The sequence below is a fragment of the Sinocyclocheilus rhinocerous genome, unplaced genomic scaffold (genome assembly GCF_001515625.1).
Source record: "Sinocyclocheilus rhinocerous isolate Xijiao unplaced genomic scaffold, SAMN03320098_v1.1 scaffold1992, whole genome shotgun sequence".
Taxonomy (NCBI): domain Eukaryota; kingdom Metazoa; phylum Chordata; class Actinopteri; order Cypriniformes; family Cyprinidae; genus Sinocyclocheilus; species Sinocyclocheilus rhinocerous.
In genome coordinates, this window is record NW_015664692.1 from 43,268 (window position 1) to 60,933 (window position 17,666).

Below are 17,666 nucleotides of genomic sequence, written 5' to 3' on the forward strand. Positions count from 1 at the left end.
TGGACCACAAAACCAGTCATAAGGGTCAATTTTGTGAGAGTCCAAACAGCTGATAAAAACATCACAATAATCCACAAGGGGGAAAGCGGGGCACAAAGTAACACGGGGTAAAAAGTAACAGACTTTTTAGATAGTTGCAGAGGGTTAACCATGACGTGCTTCCGGGCTTTTCACCACACTGTCAGCAGATGTCTTCCCACCATCTTTCAAGAAATTTCGGCGAAGTTTGGATGAGAACCACAGGAGAAAATCTTTCAGTAGCATGTAAGTATTTTTTCTTATAGTACTGTAGTTTTTTTTCGATTTTTGAAGAATGTGTGAAAGTATGTTAGTCCAAACTTATATTATTGTGATTATCGTCTTCTTGGCTAAAAGATGGTACCATTTTGAAAGATGTGAAAAACGCATAGTGATCGCTAGCCTGTGCTGAGGTAAACACGACACAGCGGGTGTTACAACAAAGCCACACATTGCGTACATCAATAATCGGCAATCTCAGAGTGTATTAGGCTCAGTACAGTTTGCACAAACATTTGATGCATTTCTTTTGTTCACAGAGTGAGAAATAGGAGAAGGTCCACAACTAGGGGAGTGACTAGGGAAGTTTTGAGTTTGGCGGCCAGGGAGGTGGAGAGAGGCAGGTCCTTACGGAGCGTGGCAGATACTTACGGCATCTCCCATGTAACTTTACACCGCTTTGTCATTTGTAAACAAAAACTGCAGGAGCAGCAACAGGGTAGAAATCCACCACTACCTCCAGTTGTCAGGGTTCTGTCACTTCGGTCTAGTTTATTCATGGTTTTGTGACGAAGCCCTGACACTCCCGTCTTGTCTTGTCTTCTTGTAAGAGCACAGCTTCGAGTGTGCTCGAGCCGTGCGCTCTCTTGTCTGCGTATCTTGTTTCATGTTGGAGCGTGGTGTTCGGATCCCGGCACTCATGTCTTGTTCAGATTCAGTTTCGGTTTGGTGTCGGGGTTCGGACACTCGCACTCCATGTTCTGTTTTGTTGTGGGAGCGTCCGGTCTCGAGTTCGCTCGGTCCTCGTGTCTTGTGTTGTTGCACACAGCTTGTGTTTTCGGCTGTGTGCTTTCATGTTATGTCTTGTGCTGTGTAGCACGCAGCTTGTGTTTTTCTGAGTTTGTCGTCGAATGTTGTGTGTGCCTTGTGTCCTACCTTGTCTTGTCCAGCCTTGCCAGTCGGTTTCTCCTCCGGCCAATCAGTGATCAGCAGGGTTTACACGTCACATTTTGGTAACGGTACGGCTCGCCTTGGACCTCCACTGAAGTGATGCAGGTAGTGACGATTCTCTCCAGCCAATCAGTGATCAGCAGGGTTTACACGTCACATTTTGGTAACGGTACGGCTCGCTTGGAACCTCAGCTGAGGTGTTACTGAAAAAAGTGCCAGGTACTGTGCACAGTGGAAAACCCCCCAAAAACGAGCTGTGCCATACCATGCAGTGGAAAAGCGCCATTTGTCACATCGCGGCACACCACACACTATAGGAGCAAAACGGTTAAATCTAGGATTTTTTATCCTCATGTTTGTGGTCTCTCACATTTTGAAAATCTTATAAGATTTTAAAAAATCTTTTAGTGTGTACCCAGCACAAGATGAGAAGAATTATTGCTCTGGTCTTACATTCAAGTGCATGTTTCTGTTATAAATGGTACGTCAGTTTGTTTGAATGCTTAGGAAAAAAATAATAATGCATGGCCGCTTAGAACTTCCGTAGAATAGGCCTACAGGGTTCACACAGATAGTGTTTTGGACACGAGACAGGTCAGTGGAAGTTTTTTTTTTTATTAAAGTGCAAGGTCTAGAGACGTGTTTTAGAAGCTGAATTTCTTTGAACTTGAGCGCCGTGTTTTAGAATGAAGTTTTATGCGCGAGAATTATGTGCAAGAAGCTGCTATAAAGACCCGAGACGAGAGCGCAGCATTCAAGACGTCGAGTAGCGCATTTACATTGAAATACAATGGAAAAGTACAGCAGTGGAATGAAAAAATGCGTTCTGAGTGAATGACCTTACTAAAAGCTACTTAGCAAATACAGATGGCGGAGTATTGAATAAAACAAAATCGTATAGCCACCAAATTCGAAAATCTGACATCCAGAAAAAAAATATGTCTTAGGCAGCAGTTTCACCACAAATACAGACAAGTGATACCACCACAACCACCGGAAATACTTAATTGTGTCTGCTTTACAATGAAACACAAGCTCATTGCGACCGATTCCCTGACATAATACATTAATTGCGACCCATTTAACAGATGCATCATTTTAAGTTAGAACAAATTGAACAGCAACAAACAATAACAATACAGCGATATAATTAACTAACTACGATCATCTAACCCTCTGTTAAACATTGAAAAATTATTTCATCATAGCTTACTCAGTGCTGCATTTTTAGTTGCACCGCGGGAATTTGTCAGAGATGTAACAATTTTAATGCGACTTTGAGAAACGGACTGTCTTAAATTGTTGCTATAGTAGCATCATATTAATGCTAGAAAGCCTATGCATTTGGCAACTATATTTTTTAAATAAACCATAATATTTCATAATTACAATCTATTTTCACACTCATCTTGGGGAGGGGGCGACGCCAACGTTGGTGACACTGGTAGCAAAACTATCCCCTTTCAATTTAGGCTTTGACTGGGATTGTGATTTCCAGACATCCTTTGGTTTACCAGTTGTTCTAATCTCTACATTTTGAACGGACCCAAATATTGGATCTGAAATGATTTTAACTTGGTATTCAACGAAGTTTACAACATCACTAAATTTAGCTTTTCGGCTCTGTCTTTCCATGATATCACATGCAGTTGTTCTTCATTTTTCTCTGAGTTTAAATGGAAGCTTTAGAATTACTGCTCTCATGTTTGTTGGCATGTCTAGTTCTTGCATGTACTGTAGATCTGCCATCGCATTGCAACACCCACGTAAAAAGAGTTCATAATCTTGAAGAGCTGTGATATCTTCATACCTGATCATGGGCCATCCAAGCACCTTCTCCATATATGCAGCAGAAACAAAATAATCTTCTCCAAACTGCTGTTTAAGCACAGCTTTAGCTGTATCATAACCTCTTTCAGGTGCCATATTCATACAGCTTCGAACAATTTCTTGGGCGCCCTCTTGTGTACCTTTCAAGAAAATACAAGCAATCACCCTTTTTATTTGTTTTTTCCTCCACACAATGTTTAAAAGCCTTGGCGAACAAACTGAATTGCAAGTGATCCCCTTCAAACACTGGAATCTCACGTGGCGAGTGTTGAGACTTTTGCTGCAGTATTAGCAACTCTGTTATTTCTTGGTGTTTTTGAAGCACATTCTGTGTGAAGCAAGAAGCAGTTAATCTAGGTCTTGAAGATGCATGTTGCTGTAAATGATGAGATGATGCATGTTGTGAGGTAACGTGTACTGCTTTGCAAAGTAGACCTTGGCTGTGTCTCAACTTCTGGATGAAGAGATGCAGTTGCTGATTTTGCTTGTTTGCTGACATAGGATTGCATTCCATCCACTGCAATGCTGTCTGCTCGTTGTTCAAAAGTCCTGAGCACAGATAGCTTTGCATTGGAGGCTGCGATTTTTGCATCAATATCCATTTGTTCCTTATGCTTCTGTAACATTTCCAATTGTTGCTCAATATCATGCTTCGCTTTTAAAGACTCTGCGTGAGCGACAAGAGCGGCCTTTTCTACTTCAAGCTGAATGCGTGCAAGTTGCACAGAGCCATTAGATTTGCTGGAGCGTGAACTGTGGCGGCTACTTTTGTGGCTTGAAGTGCGAGTGCGACTGCTGATTAATTTAGCTGGCAGCACGATCACATTCCTCCTGTAGCTTATGCAACCATTTATTTACCACAGTGCTGAATTCCACAACCCATGTCATCAATTTTTTTTCTGTGAACCAGGTTTCACGCCTGTCCTTCTCTTCATCAAGCAATAAAACAATCAAAGACTCGTGTGCTTCTTTTGCTTCTTTGCATTGCGTTGTAAACTTTTCGAACATACTTTTGACCTCATTTTCATATTCTCTGTTACTCATTTACTCTTGTATAGTCTTTTTCAGTTGGGATGCTTTGTCAAATTTTGACTTTCTTTGTTTCTGTAAAATATCGAGTTTTGCCATTATCCCTTTTGCAGTAAGCTTAACCTCTCGTTTACGTACAGATGATTCAACATTTTCACCATCTGCTTTCCGAGTTTGAGCCTCATCATGCTCGATTTCAGAACCAGGAAACTCTTTTTCATCCGCCATTTTTAAACCTTTAAATACTCACTGCATATTTACATCAAACATCACCTTAAACACCACAAACATGGGCAAACGTAGGCATTTCAAAAGATAAAACAGTTCTTAGTTTCACAAACACCCTTTTTTTTTTTTTTTCATTTTGCGCTTTAATAAGGCAATTCGATTCAGATTTATTTGTATAGCTCTTTTCACAATGCATAATGTTTTCGAGACGCTTCACAAAAAGTGTGTTTCAGTGGCACAATCAGGAAGTAATCTGTCAGAAATTAGTGTTTAATAGTACTGTAATATGTAATTAAATGCTTCTTCAAAAGGCCGTTCACACAGACACAGATCTGTTTATTTATTTTTGTGCACCGTGTCATCAGGCTGTACGTGGATGCTGCGGTTGCCTTGGTAACACTGATGTTGGATACAGTTCCGCTTCTGTGTAGAGAGCGTCAAAGTGATGCTCCTGTGTATTTTAGAAGTACAATAAATATCCTCAGACACTAGAGGGCGCTGTGACTGTTTATATTACCCAAAAAAACAAAAACCCCACAGCTAGTGGCTGAAACCAGTCAAATCAAAACCATCAATGATGACTGGAGTTACATTGTATTTTTAGTGCTGTCTAGCACATTTATCAGTGCTGCAGTGACGCATGTCTGATATTTTATTTAATTCACCTTTTATTTAACATTTATTCAATGCAACATGTATTTATTTTAAAGAACATTTCAGATCATTTGAGCTCTGAATGTTCAGTTAGTAATTTAAAGCTGCTGCTCACAGTGGGATTTTTAATGTCGGTGTCTGTTGAAATCATTCAGAATGGAAATTGTTAATACAGTATGATCTGCAATGATAAAGTCAGTGAACTGATTCAATTTAATTCCACAACTAAAGTTCATGCGATGTTCTGATGTGTGTGTGTGTGTGTGTGTGTGTTATATCTGAATCTGGAGGATCACTTATATCATTGTTATGTACAGTATCATCATATCACCCAGCCCTAAAACTTGCTTTGTGTTAAAGGCAGTAGACCTTACAGAATGACTTTCTGTACAGCTGATTTGAAGTATTGTAAAAGTGCTACACAAATAAATTTGACTTGACTCGATAAAAACATTTTTAGAGGTTTAGTCCGGTTGTTAGGGTGATCAGTGAGCTTCTTCAGTGAAGTCCTGTTTCAATAATGTCTGAAATTAAAGTAATGTTGCATTTTATATATTGTCTTTACACAACATCAAATCATCTCTGGATTTATTTATCATTATCAAAAAAAAAAAAAAAATTCATTTTCATTTCTTCTTCTTTACTACTTTATTTCTGTTATTTTCTCTTTAAAGGGGTCATATGATGCGATTTCAATTGTTCCTTTCTCTTTGGAGTGTTACAAGCTCTTGGTGCATAAAGAAGATCTGTAAAGTTGCAAAGACTAAAGTCTCAAATCCAAAGAGATATTCTTTATAAAAGTTAAGAGTTAACCACACCACCCTAAAACGACGCGTTCTAACATCATTATCAAAAAAAAAAAAAAATGTACAGTATATATAAAATATACATTTTAAGACTATCACATTGTTTTTTAACAATATGCAGTTTTTCATTTTCATTTCTTCTTCTTTACTACTTTATTTCTGTTATTTTCTCTTTAAAGGGGTCATATGATGCGATTTCAATTGTTCCTTTCTCTTTGGAGTGTTACAAGCTCTTGGTGCATAAAGAAGATCTGTAAAGTTGCAAAGAACCGCATAAACACATTTCATTACACCAAATACACAAAATAATGTTCTTTTTAGCAACATCATATGACCCCTTTAAAAAACAGCTGTTTGGTTTTTTTTTTGATAGCAGACTCCGGTAATATAAATGGAAACTAGAATATTAAGGCAGATGCTGTGGTGGTGAAATTATTACTGACACTAAGACACGTTATTAACGTTAACGTCAACAGCCAAAAAAGTTTCACAGGATTATGAACTTAAGTTACACTCTAAAAAAAAGCTGGGTTGCAAACATGAGGTGAGGGCGGTCCCGGGCGCAGATTTTTTTATATATGTAATATATATCTGTTCATTTTTAGATTTGTATTTATGTATATGGTAATATTAATATAGAACGAACGAAGCAACTGGCATGGTTGCCCCCCTGGGAGTTGGTACCCTATGCAAACTGCGTACTCTGCGTATAGGGAGCGCCGGTACTGATGCTTACAGTGCTTCAGATCGGAGTGTGAGCGATGCTGACCCTTACCAAAAAGTAGTATACTTCAAGTTTATTTTATTAAGTATACTAAAGTAAAGTTCAAGTATATTTTTAAGTATACTTTATGTAACAAGTATACAAATATCAGTGTACTAGTAGTAATGCGATAATTATGATAAAAAATGTTCCCATTGAAAATATTTTTTTTCTAGTATTTTTTTCAATTATGGCAGTATTTCATGTTAAAATGGAGACAATGCCTTTAAAATCCAATTTCTGAAGGCAGATTAGTTCCATCTGTTGGGAGTAAAAAAAGAAAAACATCTCCAATTCCATGGTTTAGCCACTAGATTCCTATATAGCTCTATATAAAATGCTTATACATTTTCTAGTTGTTTTTAGACATAAATACTTATTTTATTAAGTTGTGGATTTGGATATATATTTAGAAATTCTCAAAGACAACTTTTTGTAAAAGTTTTTTTTGGGGGGTTGAAATGTCAGTTTTTGCATTCATTTTACTACAGTCAAACCTGATCACAGAAAGACATTTTGTTACATATAACATCAAAGATCAACAAAAATGTAACCCAAATGAACAGAAATCCATATTGTTACAGCCACAGCAGTTCATTCGTGTGTGTGTATGTGTGTGTGTGTGTGTGTGTGTAATAGTGTGGTGTGTGTGTGTCTGTTTTGTACTCTTGATATTTTAGTGTCACCCCTTCATTGCTGTGCACTTTTTTCTGCATCGTGAATGATTTGTAGATTGTACACACAAAAAATTCTTAGTATTTTTGCGTATTTCCCATTCATTTCCGATGGCGTCAAAACAAGTGTGGCGTTTTTTTAATGAACATTTAGCTTTTTCGAATCAAGTCCACTGTTTGTTTGTTTTTTGGTCACATAGCGAGTTTCGTATACCATTCCGATGAAGAAGTTTTTAAATTTCAAAACATTTTTTCCCGGTCTAAAATGACCGAACAACACCAGAGGGTTAAGAAGTGCAATAGAAGCATTCATTGTTAATTCATGTTTGCTAATGTATTTAACTAATGTTGACAAATGAAACCTTGCAATGTTATTATTATTATTACTGCTTTTGTTTTAGTCATGTTTTATAATTTATTAGGCTATGCATTATTATACATATCCTATATTTTGATATAAGCAATATGACTACTATACGCGTCTCTTTATGGGATTTCTGAGTGGTGGAAGTCATGCACGAGTTCATCTGGACGGAAAATCTGATTTTGTCATGCTGAAGCTGTTTCGGTAAATAGAGCTGCACACACACACACACACGCGCGAGCGCACGCATGAGCAACAGCCGCGCGGCGGAGTGATTAATTAATTATAATTTTTAATGGTAATAATTCTTGATAATGTTTAATGATAACTATTTAGTGGGACCTTCAAATAAATTAAGTTTGATTATATATATATTTTTTGGGCTGATTTTCTCTCTCTGTTTTTCTGTCTGTTCCATTAGATACGCAATAGTATTGCATACCATCAGTATGTGGATGCAGAAACTGGGAGTCCTGATCAAGAGCAACGTGTTCTCATTCAACGGGATCTAGAGCAGAAAACTGGACTTCAGGACTGCAGGATTATCTGAGCATCACTAACAGTGACTGGACTCCTCGCTGCATATCTCAGATCATCTATTTTGGATTAGGAGGAGGAGTTTCTTTGGAGAGCATGATTACTTCCAGAGCTGGAATACTAGAGACTAATCTAGTTTTTGTGGGCAAATTCAATTACAGCGGCGGATCCCTCATGTGAACGGAGCAGCGTCTAATTTGTTTTGCTGTAGGACGTGCATTGACTTCTGCAGTTTGTGTGATCTTTCTTCGGCAAAATCAAGAGTTCTGAATGTTCACAATGTGTTTTCATTAAGAACTTTCTCTTGGAACTTTATTCCCTCCATATATTGGGACGAAAGCCATTCTGTTTGCTGTTGGTGTGGAGTTGAATCAAATGGCTCGACCCGGCTCTGGAGTTCTGGTGTCGCTGGGAGGCGGATACTCGTCTCAGAGCATGGCTAGGGTGGTGGTTTGGGAATGGCTGAACGAACACGGCCGCTGGAGGCCATACAGCGCCGCTGTTTGTCATCACATCGAAAACGTCCTGAAGGGAGACGCACGAGGGACCGTCATACTGGGGCAGGTGGATCCGCAACTCGCAGCCTACGTCATAGACCTGCAGTCCATGCATCAGTTCAGACAAGACACAGGTGAGTCACAGAGACATGTTGTTTACTTAGCCTATGTAAAGTGGATTTGAATTGTGAAATGTGAAAATTGGAAATGTGAATCAGTGAATTCAAGTCATGTTGCAAACGTTGAATGCACATGAAAGCCTCCTCAAATTCGGTGCATTCAAGCCTTCTTGGGAAGTTCGTAATTATCATGTCAGGTGCATTCAAGCAAAGTCTTAAGATATACTATGCTTTTACTATGAATGGGAGAAATTGCAACACAGAATAAGCCCCGCCTTCTAAATAAAGAACCAATCGCCAATAGACTGCATTAGTGCCCGCCCACTTTTTCAGTGGCGCTGCGGTTCCGAAATTATTTTTCCCATGGGGATTTTAAAAAAAGTCTTCTTTAAAGCATTATACTCTATGAACCAAACCAACCAGCTACGAGGAGAGTCACAACATTATAAACTTTGATTTGAAGCAAAAAATATTTGAAAACAGACAAAAAAGGCAAAGATACAAGTCTGTGAACGTAACCGCTTAAATGAGGGAAAGAACTACCATCCCATGAAGCATTGCGAATGATATAATTGAATTTAATGTGAAGGAGAAAAATAAAACTTTTAATTTAAAATTTTTTGGTTGTATTTATAGGTACAATATATTTTAAGTTTTTCTGCAAAATACGCATAGCTATACAAATATTTAATTATTTTGAGTGCACAGATTGACTCGATTACATCATTCACAGCGTTTCATGGGAGTGGGCGGAGCTAAAGATCTCTCTTGCACTTTGCTTAATGCGACTGTCTGATTGGTGGGATTTTCTGCACAGCATCATGGGTAATGTGGTTTTTCACTACAAATTTTTGCTATTTAACCCAATTTCTGAAGGCAGATTAGTTCCATCTGTTGGGAGTAAAAAAAGAAAAACATCTCCAATTCCATGGTTTAGCCACTAGATTCCTATATAGCTCTATATAAAATGCTTATACATTTTCTAGTTGTTTTTAGACATAAATACTTATTTTATTAAGTTGTGGATTTGGATATATATTTAGAAATTCTCAAAGACAACTTTTTGTAAAAGTTTTTTTTGGGGGGTTGAAATGTCAGTTTTTGCATTCATTTTACTACAGTCAAACCTGATCACAGAAAGACATTTTGTTACATATAACATCAAAGATCAACAAAAATGTAACCCAAATGAACAGAAATCCATATTGTTACAGCCACAGCAGTTCATTCGTGTGTGTGTATGTGTGTGTGTGTGTGTGTGTGTAATAGTGTGGTGTGTGTGTGTCTGTTTTGTACTCTTGATATTTTAGTGTCACCCCTTCATTGCTGTGCACTTTTTTCTGCATCGTGAATGATTTGTAGATTTGTACACACAAAAAATTCTTAGTATTTTTGCGTATTTCCCATTCATTTCCGATGGCGTCAAAACAAGTGTGGCGTTTTTTTAATGAACATTTAGCTTTTTCGAATCAAGTCCACTGTTTGTTTGTTTTTTGGTCACATAGCGAGTTTCGTATACCATTCCGATGAAGAAGTTTTTAAATTTCAAAACATTTTTCTCCGGTCTAAAATGACCGAACAACACCAGAGGGTTAAGAAGTGCAATAGAAGCATTCATTGTTAATTCATGTTTGCTAATGTATTTAACTAATGTTGACAAATGAAACCTTGCAATGTTATTATTATTATTACTGCTTTTGTTTTAGTCATGTTTTATAATTTATTAGGCTATGCATTATTATACATATCCTATATTTTGATATAAGCAATATGACTACTATACGCGTCTCTTTATGGGATTTCTGAGTGGTGGAAGTCATGCACGAGTTCATCTGGACGGAAAATCTGATTTTGTCATGCTGAAGCTGTTTCGGTAAATAGAGCTGCACACACACACACACGCGCGAGCGCACGCATGAGCAACAGCCGCGCGGCGGAGGATGCGCACAACACGAGCAACAGCCAATAGAGCTCATATAAAGCAGAACACGGTGAATTCCGACTCTCATCTGCTCGTTTAGAGTCAGGAATGTGATCTAGGAAACACTACGCTTATTCAGTCGTTTTGGCGTCCTTTATTCTGGACCTCCGGCTCGTCGTCACGGTTCGGCGGAGACGCTTCACATCACAGGTGACTGATTCCTTTTTCCTGCTTTCTGCGTCCATGCTGTGGTATAACAGGCTCTGCCTCACACGAATTCGAATGCATGTGAGATGTCGTATTCAGGATGAGCCTGGATAAATGAATTCATCATGGCTCATGTCATGTGCGTCCCGTTTATTCCTGGAGATCCGTGAGCGCACGTATTCCCTGATTTCATATCTAGCAATATTCATATCTATGGAGAAGAACGAGATCATTTGTTCGTAAATGAAGATGGATCGAGAGCTGATTTATGAGCAGAACCGGCTCTGCACGTATAAACGGATCTCAGACAGATGCTCGGCTAGAACTGGGTTATAATAGACCAGATCTGAGGCCACATGCGATCGCAATCGCACCCGCTTTATTCTGGTCTGGGTTGCGCTTAAAACAGCACGGGTTTGTTATGATGAGTTTAGCATATGAATCATCAGAGATCTGCAGTTATTGATCACTAATACAGGATCTTTCGTTAGGCTCATGCGTACCAGGAGAAGAGGGATCTCTCTCTCTTTCTGTATGCATATGTGTGTTTTCACATGCATATGTCTGTCATGATTTCCTACAGGTTCTGCGTGTGGTTTCGGCAGGTGCAGTTCACAGTATAACCTACTCATGGCAAAAGTCAAACTGCAATGACATTTTTTTTGTAAAAACTATAAAAAAAAAAAATAAAAAAAAAATTGCTAGGCTACTTGAAATAACATATGATCTTATAACTATGTGGAATGGCTGAACGAACACGGCCGCTGGAGGTCGTACAGCGCCGCCGTTTGTCATCACATCGAAAACGTCCTGAAGGGAGACGCACGAGGGACCGTCATACTGGGGCAGGTGGATCCACAGCTCGCGCCCTACGTCATAGACCTGCAGTCCATGCATCAGTTCAGACAAGACACAGGTGAGTCACAGAGACATGTTTACTTATGTAATGTGGATTTGAATTGAATGTGAAACGGTGCGTTCAAATCAGTTCGCAAATTTATGAGTTGAATGCACTTGAACGCCATTCAAGTCGTAATTACGATTCAGAAACTCTGAACTTTTGGTGCATTCAACTCGAGTTGGGAGTCAGGTGTGTTCAAGCAAAGACTTTAGATATATTAAGAATAAGCCCCGCCTTCTAAATAAAGAACCAATCGCCAATAGACTGCATTAGCACCCGCCCACTTTTTCAGTGCCGCTGGTTCCGAAATTATTTTCCCCATTAATTTTTCCCATAGGGATTTTAAAAAAAGTCTTCGTTAAATTGTTATACGCCATGAACCAAACCAACCAGCTATGAGGATAATCACAACATCACAAACTTTGATTTGAAGCATAAAAGTATTTGAAAAGCAGAAAAAAAATATACAAGATACAAGACTGTGAATTTAACAACTTAAATAATGGAAAGAACTACAATCCCATGAAGCACTGCGAATGGTATATGACGGAGAAATGTAAAACTATTAATTGAAAGTTTTTGGTTGTATCTATAGATACAATGTATTTTAAGTGTTTATTGTAAAATATGCATATATATACAAATATTTTAGTATTTTGAGAGCGTAGGGAGATCAGCGCAATTACGTCATTTGCAGTGCATTCATGGGAGTGGGCGGAGCTTCAGATCTTTTATTGTGCTCGGTTGTGACTAGAAGGGATACAGCCACGGCTGGAAGTGATGCAATATAGATTTTGCAAGACTTGCGTCACTTCTGGCCGTAGCTGCATCCCTTCTAGCCGCAACAATAATTTTCAATGCTGCATCTACTATTGCATCCGCCATATTTTCTCACTGACACGCCCCCAACTGAATGCATTTTTTTCATTTACAATAAAACTAGCTAAGTTGCATATACAAAATATCATAGTACTATGCAATTACAATAAAATACTGTATATAATGATTCAATTTTACAGCACCTTCAGATATAGAATAAATGCACAAAAAAGCAAAAACACACATAGTGTGCATTCTTTATTCATCATTTTGTAGAAGTAGTCTACAAAAAATTAAGCAAGAAAATGGTACATTGCCATCTTGCTCCAATCAAAGTGACTCGCATCTGTTGTCATAATTATGACATCCCAACTCGTAAATACGAACTTCCCAGGAGGACTTGAGCGCACTAAATGTGTAGACTAGTTTCTAACCAGTTCCCACACATCAAAAGCACACCTTTCAAGGTTAAACGTTCAGCAGAAGTGCATCAGCAGAGAGACTGAATGGATCGTTTGAGGGAAGAACTCGTGTGATAGTGCATGAATGCATGTGTGTGTTTGCGGTACGTTGCATTTGAAGTCAGCTAGATGAACAAAGACAGCTTGAGGGTTTTTGGATTGTTTGGGAAAGCTGTGCAGTTCCTACCAAGAGCAGATACTCTCTGAAGACCGTCTCTCTCCCCGCACGCACACACACACACACACACACACACACGCCACACACACGCACACATTCACACACACGCACACATTCACACACACGCACACACACACACACACACACACCACACACACGCACACACACACAGATCGGCGCGTCCCCAGGGCTCTCTGTTCGTATGATGCCATTGCCGCAGGCCACTGTTTTCCCTTATGAGAGAACAAATGACCTAAAGTAGAATGGTTCAGGGTTAAATTAGGACACATGGGATGCTCTGTGGAAAACCGAGCTGTGTGTTATTTTGGTGCATGTTGGTGTTCATTACAGTACAGCTTTTGAGTGTGAAAATTTCCATTTCTATGGCAACAACATCACTAAAAAGTATTTGAAAATTCATGTTTTCCTTCAGAGTTTGGTCAGACAAACAGATGCTCCAGACCTCTAACTCGCATTGGTTGAGTAAATGTTCCTGTATCCTGTATCGACTAGATCAAAGAGAAAGTACTTTAAAGAAGGCACACATTAGCTTTGATGTCGCTGCCATGTGATCTGGATGCTGGTTGCTTCGAAACCGCAGTATTACACTGCAAAATTATTTTCTAAACAAGTGTTTTTGTCTTGTTTTTCAGTAAAATATCTAAACATTCTTAAATTAAGATACTTGGGGATTAAGAAGCAAAAGACACATATGATTAGTCTTTTTCTGAAGAAAAAAAAGATCAAAATTAAGTGACTTTATGCTTTAAACAATAACAAATATCTGTCAGTGGGGTAAGAAAACTAAAACTTGTTTTCTCTTTGAATGAAGTTTATTTTTTCTGACCACAGTGGCTGATGTTTTTTATTAAATTCATTTTGCTATTATTTTCCAAAAAAAAAGGGGAAAAAAGACTTATTACCTTCTCACATAAATGTTTCTTGATTTAAAAATGTTTAGATATTTGTACCAGCGTTATTTTAGTGTCATTGAGATATATTGTAGTTTTTGTTAATATTTTTAAATAAATTAGATTTTATTTATATATTTTCTGCTTTCATGTTAATTTTAGTTAAGGTTTTAGTAATTTTGTTGTGTGTTTTTGTTATTTTTTGTTGTTTTTAAATATGTCTATATATACTTTTTATTAACTTTTATTTTATTGCATCAAGTTAAACTAAATAAAAATGAGAAAGGTTGCCTTGGGAAACTAGCTGAAATAAAATAAGTAAATTTTTTTATATATTTTATTTTATTTTAGTTAATATTTATTTTATTTCAAATTTAAAAAATGTATTGTTTTAGTTAACTAAAATAACCCTGATTTGTACAGTAAAACAAGACAAAAATACTGAGTAAGAAAAAAATTTTTTTGCAGTGAAAACTTCTAAACTAGTTTATGATCTTGAATTTTAATGCAATATACTAATAGATTATTTCATTTGCATTTAAGCCTTTGGCAGGTGTACATTTTATCAATTCATTTAGCCAGCAAGACCTATTCAGACAGCTTCATTATGTTTGATGCATTATTGTCATATTGTCGTAGTTACTGCATTTTGCCTTTATTGGCCCAAATGTGTTTGTGTGTGTACAATTTTGGAGCACATGTGTAATATTCTGGATTGAATGTATGCATGCTTATTTTAGGTGTCCTGGCTCTTCCAGATGGAGCTCTCTTAATAGGCTGTAGAGTTCTGAGATCTCTCTGTTTGTGTGTGTGTGTGTGTGTGTGTGTGTGTGTCTGTGTGTGTCTGTGTGTGTGTGTGTGTGTAATGCTGGTGTCCCTCCCTTACTGCTTGGATATGTGTGATTTTCATTGAGGTTTCCTCATGTGCAGTAAGTATGAAGTATGGGACTGAGTCTAATAAACAGCAGCTGTTGCTAAGGTCATACTGACTTCACTCAGCCCTTCAGAGAAAATTACAAGACCAGAACTCCTCGTTTCCTCAGCCTTATTTCATGTGGGATACAGTACATGTAGAAAAGAGTTTGATGAAAGTGCTGCTCGTCTCTACTGAGATGTTAGGGCATTGTGACTGGTTGCCAGGGCTTTGCTATGTGGTTGTTAAGGACGTTTTTGTCATTTTTAATGCTGTTGTTTTGTTTTCAAAAAAATTTTTTTTAGCACGTTACTTTGTAGAACAGCATTTAGTGTATTCTGACTGGTTGTCAGGGTGTTGCTATGTAGTTGCAATAGTGCTGTGGATTGTTGCCAGGACATTACTAAGTGGTTTTCTAAGGTGGTTTTAAGCATGTTTTTATGCAGTTGCCAGGGTTTTCTAAATGTTTTTTTTTAGCATGTTGTTATGTAGTCACTAAGGGGTTCAGATTCAGGGGCGTGCACAGACCTTTTGAGGGGCATGTGCTGAAACTGAAAAAGGCTATGTATTTTTTAGCTATGTAATATATATAATGTATTACATTATGCATGATAAAATATAAAGATTTCACAGTGATTTGATTCTGTAAAGTTTTTTTTTGGTTACTACAACATTACTGTAATAAAACCATTTTTACTACGTTAATACATTTGAAGACGAGCGGAGAGTAGAATACTAGATAAAAAAATTAGCTAGCTAGAATACATGCATATTTGTTCAGATTGGTTACCAGAGTGTCGCTATGCAGTTGCTGTGGTGCTGTGGATTGTTTCCAGGGTGTTGCTATGTTCTTTTCTTGCATGTTGATATTTAGTAGCCAGGGTGTTCATATCGGTTGCCAGGGTGTTGCTATGCAGTTGCTGTGGTGCTGTGGATGGTTGCCAGGGCATTGCTATGTGGTGTCTAAGGTGTTTTAAGCATGTTTTTATGCAGTTGCTAGGGATTTCTCATTTTTAGCATGCTACTATGCAGTGGCAGGCTGTTCTTATTGTTTACCAGGGTGTTGCTATGGTGCTGTGGATTGTTGCTATGTGCTGTCTAAGGTGATTTTAAGCATGTGTTTATGCATTTGCTAAGGTTTTCTTCTCTTTATTTAACATGTTGCTGTGCAGTAGTTAGGTGGTTCTGACTGGTTGTCAGGGTGTTGCTATGCAGTTGCTGTGGTGCTGTGTGTGTGGTTGCCAGGGCGTTGCTATGGTTGCAAATTTTTCTATGTTGTTTTTGCATGTTGCAATGTGGTTCCTAGGGTTTTGTTCAGCTGTTTTCTGGTCCAGCTGGTGGAAATGCTAAAGTAGCAGCACAGCTCTCATGATTTGAGGAATCATTCACGTCTGGAAGCGGATGATGAACACACTCAACTTTATTACTCACTGTTAGAGATTTCATCACATCTTTGATAAGGAATGACTGCTCTTTGTGTGTGTGTGTGTGTGTGTGTGTGTGTGTGTGTGTGTGTGTGTGTGTGTGTGATGAACGGCAGTGCAGAGGCAGTGTGAGATGTGATTGTGTGTGTTTGGATAGGGTTTGATCTCTGGCCAGACTGAATTGATCTGTTTGTCTCAGGAGAGAGCCTGTGGTTTTCTGCAGCATTGTAGACGTCTTCTCTTACACGTCTCACACAGATTTGAAAAGTGACACTGTAATCATTTGTTTTGTTCAGTTGACTGGTGTGAAGTGTGTACTTTACAGCAGGCCAGAGATATACAGTATTGAAGGGCGTGTAGGATCCGCCAGTCAATATTAATAATCAGTCAATCAATATTAAAAACAAAACTGACCTAAAAACTGAACTGACCCGTTATGCAGTCTTCCTGTAGCACAAACATTAGTGCATGACACTAACAATGCCAATGTCATGGGTTTGAGTCCCAGGGAATGCAGGATTCGAAAAATGTAGGCTATAGCTTGATTGCAATGTAAATCACATGCATCTGTCACATGCATAAATGTAAATGTGAACTTTCGAGGAAATGTACTGTTATTTGCTAGTAGTAGCATACCCTACAACATCTAACGTTAACGATGGGTTGCATAACAATAGCTGTAGAAATTCAGATTATTATTATTGATTATTAGGGGTGCGACGATAAATCGGTTCGTGGATCACTTCTGCGATTTCCGCGAATGCATTGCGATTCTCTCTTGAATTGATTCTTCGAAGTGTCACTTGCTTCCAGTTCCTTACACACACAGACCACTTGAACCTAAAATAATCATTCAAGGTTGAAGCGAATTACAAGAGTGTTCACAGTGGGCTGTGTTTATATTAATCTTGCGTCATAAAAGCATAAAAGCCGAGGTGCAAGTACATTTAACCACTTACATTACTCAGCCAAACGCACAAGTGCTCTTCTTTGTGAGCATTTAAGTGTGCGGTTAAACACTAACCTAGAGCGCCATCTGCTGTTAAAAACTAAGCTCAGAATCGATTCCAGAGAGAATCACGATGCATTCGGAAAATCGAATCGAATAGTTTTATCGTCGCACCCCTATTGATTATTCTTTTTGATGATGATGATGATGATGATGATTATTAGTATTAGTAAACTGATTTTTTTATTATTTTTTTATTTAAATATATATATAAATATATATATATATATATA

The 17,666-nt window shown here is 38.1% G+C and overlaps 1 protein-coding gene across 2 annotated transcripts in view; it reads left to right on the top strand.

Annotated features, from left to right (window-relative positions):
* The first annotated feature begins 7,960 nt into the window (after window positions 1–7,960).
* The window catches only part of dtx1 (deltex 1, E3 ubiquitin ligase), a 40,058-nt gene continuing 30,352 nt past the window's right edge, over window positions 7,961–17,666 (top strand). The window contains exon 1 of one of the 2 annotated variants that reach the window (XM_016541195.1): window positions 7,961–8,704. In XM_016541195.1, the coding sequence (XP_016396681.1) occupies window positions 8,449–8,704 (256 nt within the window). In that variant the 5' untranslated portion in view covers window positions 7,961–8,448. Of the gene's footprint in view, window positions 8,705–11,569; window positions 11,734–17,666 lie in introns of those variants that run through there. The other variant, XM_016541194.1, reaches the window with a different exon arrangement.